The sequence below is a fragment of the Lagopus leucura genome, unplaced genomic scaffold (genome assembly GCF_019238085.1).
Source record: "Lagopus leucura isolate 7727_CA_CO unplaced genomic scaffold, USGS_WTPT01 Super-Scaffold_73, whole genome shotgun sequence".
NCBI classification, from domain to species: domain Eukaryota; kingdom Metazoa; phylum Chordata; class Aves; order Galliformes; family Phasianidae; genus Lagopus; species Lagopus leucura.
Window position 1 is genome coordinate 8,497,891 of NW_024962252.1, and position 8,678 is coordinate 8,506,568.

Here is an 8,678-nt window from a genome sequence, read left to right on the forward strand (position 1 = left end):
GATGGCGAAGCGCAGGCAGCAAAGCGCAGATAGCGAAGCGCAGACAGCGAAGAGCAGGCGAAGAAGAAGGATCAGGTGACCTTGCTTGGAGTTATATCCCCTTGCTGACCGCAAAGTCTCCTGGGGAAATGTAGTTCTTCTCCGACAGACGAACATTCGGCAGATATCAAACCCCACCCCCAATGCATTACATGATGTTATGGTGTGGAATACTGATGACCAAAAATCATAAAACCATGACACAGACCGAGTGACCTCTCTGGGGCTGAGATGCCTTTGAGTTCGTCTTTATAAAACCGTGAGCACTTATGGAACCACAGAAACTTAATCACAGAACACCAGAAGTAGTTCATAGCACATCGAGTCACTGTCTGGGGATTACTTAACCAACACATCCCCTCCTGAGCTCTGACTGACAGCTGTTGGTGGAATTTCCTCATGAAGTAGTGGGGGTGCTACAGGAAAGCTGGGGAGGAACTTTTTAGATGGGCATGTGGTGGCAGGATAAGGGGAAATGGTTTTAAACTGGAAGTTGGTAGATTTAGAGAGATATTAGGAATAAATTCTTTACTGTGAGGGTGCTGAGACAGTGGATCAGGTTGTCAGTGAGGTTGTGGATGTCCCCTCCCTGGAAGCATTCAAGGCCAGGCTGGATGGGGCTGTGAGCACCCTGGTCTGGTGGGAGGTGTGCCTGCCTGTAGCAGGGGGTTGGAACTGGATGATCCTAAAGGTCCCTTCCAACCCAAACCATGCTGTGATTCTAAGTACTGCTTCTTGCTCGTTATATGCAAGTATTTCCAACAGCATGAAAGTAAGTAATATTTATTGAAAACTGTTCCACTTACATGACCAACAACTCTTACAGGTTCCCTACTCTGGGTACGCTAGCTTCTTTGTATCACTTTCCAACCTGCTTTTTCACGGCATCACGTGAAGGATTTCTGCACACAACTTCCAGGGCTGTCAGTGTGTCAGTGCAAAGCGGAGTGCTGCTGTTCACCAGCCAATGTCTCACTTTAGTGTAGTCCAACAGACAACACAGAGACAACAGTCTTTTCACAAAGGGAGGAAATTCTTAACAATGCTAAAAATGTGGAATAAAGATGAAATCTCTTAAAAAAAAAAAAAAAAAAAGGCACCAGAAGACCAAGTTTTATCGTAATGCCTGTGAAAGCCCTCAGCACACAATTTATAGCTGATACCAAAGGTACACTACAGCATAAATTGCTTATTTTCCTATTAATTTCTTCCCAGCTGACATTTGCGTGCCTCACTTTTAATTGAAAACCTGGATTTTAAGCTGTGTGGGGCAGGAGCCTTTTTGTTCTTCATGTAACTCATCTGCCCTGTCAATACAAAGGGACCATTATTTTAAGACACATTTCTTTGTCATTGTCTAATGCACGCTTTCCTAAATAACTGCACAAGAACACCTTCTCCAAACATTGCATCTTTTTCCAATGGAAGCTTTGGACAGATGCAATCATGTAACTTAATGCCTCAGCTGACAACTATTTGTAATGATAATGGAGTTTACTGTATAAACAAATGTGTCTTTCAGGTTTGAACTCTGAAGATGCTGAAGTCATGCGAGGAAATGCATTTTTGTATTTTCTCAGCATATGCATGCGAAAAAGAATGAAAATCATTGTAAAAGCAAGGACTGTGTTTTAAAACCAGCTGATTCCTTATGCCATGACAGTATGAGCTTATTTTCAGACAATCTGTTAATTGAACCCAGGAGCTTCATTCAGCAGGTCGATTACTTGGTGCATATATTTCATGAAACTCTCAGTAACACCACCTCCCTGGGTTTATTTAGAATCATTCCTCGTGACCGGACTGCGCCTCAGAACTAGCTATGGGCAGTCTCTAAAGCAGTCCTTCTGCAGTTTCAGGTGAGAATTTAGATTAAGACTTCCAAATATTTGTGTGTAGGGATATGTCTACTATTGAATCAGAGAAATAAGCTTAGCCTTTCCATACACATATGTGTTGCCTATTGCAGACGGAGCCCAGTGGCACTGCACTCCTGTGAAGTTACTTACATGTATGTAGATACGTTTGGGGGGTTCACATTTACAGGACTGATTCAGAATTAATTGGGAAAAGGTGTGGGTGGTTGTTTTTTTTTTTTTTTTCCTTTCTGAAGGCAGCTCTTTGCTTTACTTACAAAAACATCATGCGATTGCTTCTGAAGCTGCAGATACAACCACACTTGTAATTGCTTGTCACACACTGAAGAAAACTAATTTAAACCGCTTATTTGTAGCTATTAACCAGTCTCTTTAACTGCAGACAAAAGACCAGCTACAAACTAAAAGGAGAGACCTGGTCTTCAACTCATAAGAAAAGCACCGGATATTTTCAGATAATTATACTTCCATTTTCCTGCTACAACCAATTAGAATTAATTGTGAACTTAAATGGGTATGGAAATCACTCACCTAGCTGTTCTTCCAGCTAGGAAGACAAACATTTCATTTTCATTTTTTGTGTACTTAAAACCAAGGTGAAAGTCTTGTGCTTGCGGGAAGCACAGTGATTAATGTGATATGCAGGCAAAATACGTACATTTAGCAGGATTATAGGCAAGATACCCAATCCATATATTTTAAATGTTTAATAAACTTCAGGGAATAACCTGCAGCTTTCTGCCAAGAGATCCAGAATTCCTGAGCAGTTACAGATTCAGAGCACTATGTTCCATTGGAGGCTCCTCTGTCTTTTAGAAAAATTAATGCAAAAACTTAGTTCATAAGAAGAACACTGACACAATGGAGGACTCTAATATGAAAGCAGCAGGGCAGGTTACTAAAGCAGAACCACTCAGTACTAACCCTGATGCACGAGCTAACCAGCAGCTTGCTGCACGTCCTCACATCAAGTCACTGAAGACTTTGCTTCGTTTCGTGTTGCAGGGCTCACTGGGCAGAAAGAAGAGCTGTGCCACACATCGGTTTGTTGCTGTTGGCACCAAGTCACTTCTTGCTTTCTTTGGGGAAACCACTGCAAGCCTGAGCCTACTGGAAAGGCTTACAACTTATGGCTGTACTGCTTCAGGTTTGTGTATGTAAGAAACAGACCCTCAATAAAGGAAAAATTGTGGCTTGCAGCCATGGTAGATGGACCTCCCTGAAGTCAGAAGTTGGAAGAGGTGTTTTGTTGTTTTTTTTTTTGCCGAGTTGTCGAGAACTCTTTATGATAGGGATGGAGAACCTCTCCCACCAGAAAAGGCTGAGGGAGCTGGGACCGCCCAGCCTGCAGAACAGGAGGCTCAGGGGCATCTCCACGTCCAGAGACACCTGAAAGGAGGGCAAGGGAGCAGCGCCAGACTCCGTCCGTGGCGCCCAGAACCAGGACAAGAGGCGCTGGGCACAAACCGGAGCACAGGAGGCTCTGTGTGGGCACCGGGAGCACTCCTGTGCGGTGTGGTGACGGAGCACAGGCAGCCGGAGGCGCGGGCTCTCCTCCTCGGATACCCAGAAGCCCCCAGACGCGGCGCACGACGCCGTGTGTCCGCGCTGCAGCAGGGCTGGGCACGGCGCGCCCGGAGGGCCTTCCCAGCTTCGGCCGCGCGTGGCCCGTGACGCGGGCCGACCCCGGCCCTCGCTCGGCAGAGCCGCATTCCGGAGGGCCGCTGCCCGGCCCGCCCGCCCGCAGCCCCGCAGCTGCCGCCGGCCCCCGGGAGGAAGATGCCGTTTCCTCTCAGGTGTTCCCGTCTATTTATGAGCGCCCTCTCCACGCCCCTCCCGCATCCTTTTCCCCTCGCGGCCGCGGGGCGAGGCTCCAGGCCGGGCGCGCTACCTGAGCGCGGCCAGGGACCCACCTCGGCGACGGGCGGCCCGGACGAGGCCAGCCCGTCCCCGCGCCGCCCCGCACCGGCGCCGCCCCTCCGAGCTCCATCTTCCCCCTCCCGCACCCCGCGCCGGCCCTGCGAGGGGCGGGGATTGGGCGAGCCCTCCCGTCACTCCGCGCTCGCGCCGCGCTCCCATTGGCCGCTGGCGCCGTCAGTCGACGGCAGGGTCGCGCCGGCCCCTTGTTGTCACGGCGCCGTGCGGGGCTGGGGCTCTTCGCGCTGCCGTTGTTGCCGCTGCCGCCACCGCCTCGGGCGCCCGGCAAGGAGCGATTCCTCCGGCTCCGCCGCCCGCTCTCCCGGCGCGGGTAAGACGCCATGGCCACCAGCACCACGGGCTCCACGCTGCTGCAGCCCCTCAGCAACGCCGTGCGCCTGCCCGTCGACCAGGTGAGGCTGCCGCGACGCCGCCCGCCCCGCCGGGGGCACGCGAAGCGCGGGGCCGCCTCGTTCCCCCGGCGCCGCGGAACCGCCCGCCTCGCGCTGAGAGCAGGTGCGGCCCGCCGCCGTCCTCGCCCCGCCGGGTGCGCGCTGAGGCCGCGGCCGAATCGCGGGCATCGCCCCCGGGGCCGCTCCGCCGCCTGCGGCCGAGCTTGGGGTCCCGCAGCAGGGATGTGCGGTGGCGCGGCCCCGAGCCGTGTGCGCGGTGTCGGCGGCCGGGCGGTGCCGAACGGGACGGGACAGCTTGGCGAGTGGCCGTCGGGGGAGCGGGGTCGGCCTCCTCCGTCCGCGGGATGTTTGTGTGCCTGTAGGTGTGTCGGTAACTTCCGAGTGAGTTCTGTGGATCTTGTGGCAGTGGTGTGCTTAAAGGAAGAAAATGCTTCTGTTAGTGCGTGAATGAATGGAACCGGACGAGAGAAGCAGTCTGTCCTCCCGTGAAGGGATGCTGGTGCCTGGGCTTCGCGGGGCACACCTCGGGGGTAGGAAAGTGATTTGAAATGAAACCCAGAGGAAGGAGCGCGTCCATCGACTTCTGAGCTACCTGCTTGCTCTTCTCTGTTTCTCTTTCTTCCATGTGTCTGAGATGTAGGTGAGGTAACCACAGGTGCATGGAAATTCCTTCCAAAAAGCTCCTGGAAGTGGGCAGGTTTCAGTGGAGCTGGCTGTGATGGGGTGGATGCTGAGCACTGCTGGCACTGCCTCCTGTGGGTATGGCTCTGTGGCTCCGTGCTGTGTGCTGCTGCCATGGCTTCACTGGGAAATAGCGGGTGGAGTAAGAGGTGATCACCTTTTTATGGCGTGTTACCGCTGTCCTCTTATCAGCTTATCAGCTACTTGTAACTGAAGTCTTAAAACTTAGTGTTTTAGTTTTAATTTAAGAGCTTTTGATATGTCTTTCTGGTGGTAATGAGGTTACTTCTTATCAAAGCCTGGAGATCTTACCCGTTTTGAGTATGTTGCAACAGATGCTCCTGTAAGGGTGTTTTTGCAAATAGCTCTGTTTGAGCTCTATGAGTTCTTGGGGGTTATTACAATGGTGGGTGGCTAAACATAGGGTTTAGAATATTACTTTTATGATAAGCATTAAAAAAAGTATATATGTGTTTTTTCTATATCAGTGGGCTGCAGTATCAGCCCTGCTGGGTAGGGAGAGCTTTGACTACAAATGGGGTATGAAGAGTTACAAAATTATGTTGCGCTAAGAATGTGCCTTTAACTGATTCAAAAAAGAGCAACAAAAAGCAACGCTGTGGGTTAGGGCTTTGTAGACTGTCAGTTGGAGAGCCTGTCTCAATAGTAAGTGTGTAACACAGAGAGAACAGGGAATGTGTTCTGTGTCAGGGAGGCAAAGGTGGTGGAGAGCGTGAGGGCAGAGAAAGGAAATTCACCCAGAGGTTGTGTGTGGCACTCAGTGACACTGTATGTGCACTGGGTATGGAAACAGAGCTGTGCTTGGGGAAAAGGAATGAATGAAGAGCTCCTGATCAGTGCATTGTTTCTGCCATCCAACTCAAAGTCCTGCTGTGATGGGTCCTGCCATGAAGCAGGCACTGAGAATGATATGCTGTGCCAGTGGTTAGAACCAGTGGATAAACAAGATTAGGCTTTATTTATCTACTTCTCTATTTTGGTTTTTACCACAAGTAGATGCTAATATTTGTATCTAAACTATTGTGGTTTACAATTAAGCAATTACTCTCTGTAATGATCCTGCTCTACGATCTTACTGGAGGCGAAGGCGTGTAACTGGGAGGCTGAGTCCAGGCAGTGTGGCTGTGCTGCTCTGCTGGCTGGGTGGGCAAACAGATGAAAGAAACTTGCCTGGTGGCACAGAATGTAAGTAGAAATTTCAATTACAGGTGAAGCTGATATCTCTAATTTTGACCTGATTTTTTGGATAACTGGATGAAAATTTATGTGTGGTTTGAGTGCAAGAAAGCAGATGGACTGCTTCTGGTAGAATGAGAAGCACAGATCTGTTTGAAACAGTGTGTTACAGAATCATAGGGGTTGGCAGGGGCTTCTGGAGATGACCTAGTGCTGGTACCAGCCTGGAATATGGAGGATGGCAGCTCTGCCAGAGCCACTGCGTATGCTTGTGAGACCATAGAATATCCCAAATGGGAAGGATCAGTGTGTCCATCTCCTGGCATCACACAGGGCTATCCAAATATCAGAATGTATGTCTGAGAGCACTGGGGCTGTGCATGCTGCTCTGGGGAGCCTGTTCAGTGCTTGACCATCCCTGGTGAGGAACCTTTTCCTGATATCCCACCTGAACCTCCTTCTCTGTGTTGCACGAGGAGAGCTCTGCTTCTTTAACGATTTGCTCTTCATGACCTTTCCTCTTGGTAGCGAACCACCAGTTGGCTACTGGGAAGGAAGCTTGTTCCTCTTCTGTAACTACCCTGCACAAGGTGTTATGCGATGATTGGCCGCTGTGTTAACTTGTCCTTTGGCTCTTTCCTGCTCTTGTACGAAGTGAAGTGAAATGCTTGCTTTGAAAACCAAATGTGTTTTGTGGTGGGCTGCTGCTTCTGCCTTCATTCAATCCCTTTGTTGCTTTCAGTCTTAAGATGCTGGGGTAGATGGCTGGTGTGATCAGCAACCTGAGTCTGTCTCTGTAGATTTGGGAAGTCAAACATGCAGACCTTTTTTTGTATATAGTTATAGGAAAAAGAAATGCACTCCGTGGGGTGAAAACCTCTATCTTCTCACTTCTTGGAGCAGCCAGGTTTCCTGCTCAGCAGGGGAAGCATCCTGTTGACAGCTCTGTGTCTTGTGTCCCTAAAGTTAATGAAGAGTGAATGCATGTAATTGCCCACGATTCTCCCTCTGTCTTGTTTGACAAGAGAGGGAATAGGAGAAGTTATGTCATTCCCTCCCCTTGCAGCTGGAGAAGTGCAACAATAATTACCAGGAAGGCTTGGCTGCTGAAGGTTTTGTTGCATAATGCATCGAGGTTGCAGCTCTCAGTGTTGTGTTACAGCCTTGTCTCTCACCTAGGCTTCTAGTTTTCCCATCTATGCTCCTGTTGTGCTGGCGTCCCTGCTGCTTGCTTCTTCCTGCAAGGGGAAGCCTTGGCAGGCAGCGTGCTGGGCTGCAGTCCATTTCTAGCTTGGTCTTGCTGATGACAATCCCTTGTCTCTTGGTGTGCCAGCTCACCTATCTTTATATCTGAGAGATTTAAGTCAGTTGTGAGCTGAAGGGTGGTCCTAGAAGAGCAAAGCTTGGCTGAGTCTTTGCTCTTTCACTGCTTCCACCAGAGGGAGCAAAATTTGAATCAGAAAATCGGCAAAAATTAATTGAAATATTCCCGCAGTTGATTTGCCATAGAAACAGACAGCAGTTACAGGGGAGTCACTGGGCAGCAGGGATGGGAGCTGGGTGATGCCGGTATGTGAGCATCAGCTGTTGGCACTTGTCTGAGAGATCGACGTGGAGATTGTGGGGCACGGGCTGGAGAACTGGATCTGCTAGCTGCAGCCATCACCTTCCAGATAAGATCAGCAGAGCTGCAGTGTTTTTTAACAGACGTCACCAAATTTCCTCACTACTTATTTCTACTCATCTCTTGTTGTTTTTTTTTTCTGTTCCCCCGACAGTAATTTTAGCTTTTATTTGAATAATGTGCTCATTTATGTAGACCAGATAGCATTTTCTTCAGGAGTCCCAGAATCGAAATTGACCTTTTTAAAGAATAGCCATAAAGAGCTCAATGAACCTTATAAACTTCATACCTTAGCGATTGTGTGAGCAAGGCTGCTACACCTCTGCATTGCTTGCAGCACACGTGTCCTGGTGCAAAGTACCTGAGCTACTTCAGCACGCCTTGAATGCAGCCAGCTCTGCAAAAAGCAGTGAACACTGACATATGTTGAGCCTCATATTTCTCTTGGATGCCTTAGGGTAGGCAGGATTATTTTTCCCTTGGGTGTTCCTATGAATTGTGCATTTCTTAAATGCATATGACTGGAAAAATGCAACTGTGATGTTTTGCAGCATTTCAGTACCTAAAGGGAGCCTGCAAACAGAAGGGGAATCAATTCTTGAAAGGGTAGATAAGAGCACGACAAGGGAAAATGGTTTTAAGTTGAGGGAGGGAAGATTTAGGTTGGATGTCAGGGGGAAGTTTTTCACTATGAGAGTGGTGAGGTGCTGGAACAGGCTGCCCAGAGAGGTTGTGGATGCCCCATGCCTGGAGGTGTTCAAGGCCAGGTTGGATGGGGCCCTGGGCAGCCTGGTCTGGTATTAAACGTGGAGATTGGTGGCCCTGCATGTGGCAGGGGAGTTAGAGATTCATGATCCTTGAGGTCCCTTCCAACCCTGGTGATTGATTCTGTGATTCTGTGATTCTGTGATTCTGTGATTCTGTGATTCT

General features: G+C 49.5%; 1 protein-coding gene across 1 annotated transcript in view; it reads left to right on the forward strand.

Annotated features, from left to right (window-relative positions):
* The first annotated feature begins 4,173 nt into the window (after positions 1 to 4,173).
* Positions 4,174 to 8,678, forward strand: part of MBOAT2 (membrane bound O-acyltransferase domain containing 2) — a 90,401-nt gene continuing 85,896 nt past the window's right edge. The window contains exon 1 of the mRNA XM_042889424.1: positions 4,174 to 4,246. Coding sequence (XP_042745358.1) covers positions 4,175 to 4,246 — 72 coding nt within the window. The 5' untranslated portion in view covers position 4,174. The remainder of the gene's footprint in view (positions 4,247 to 8,678) is intronic.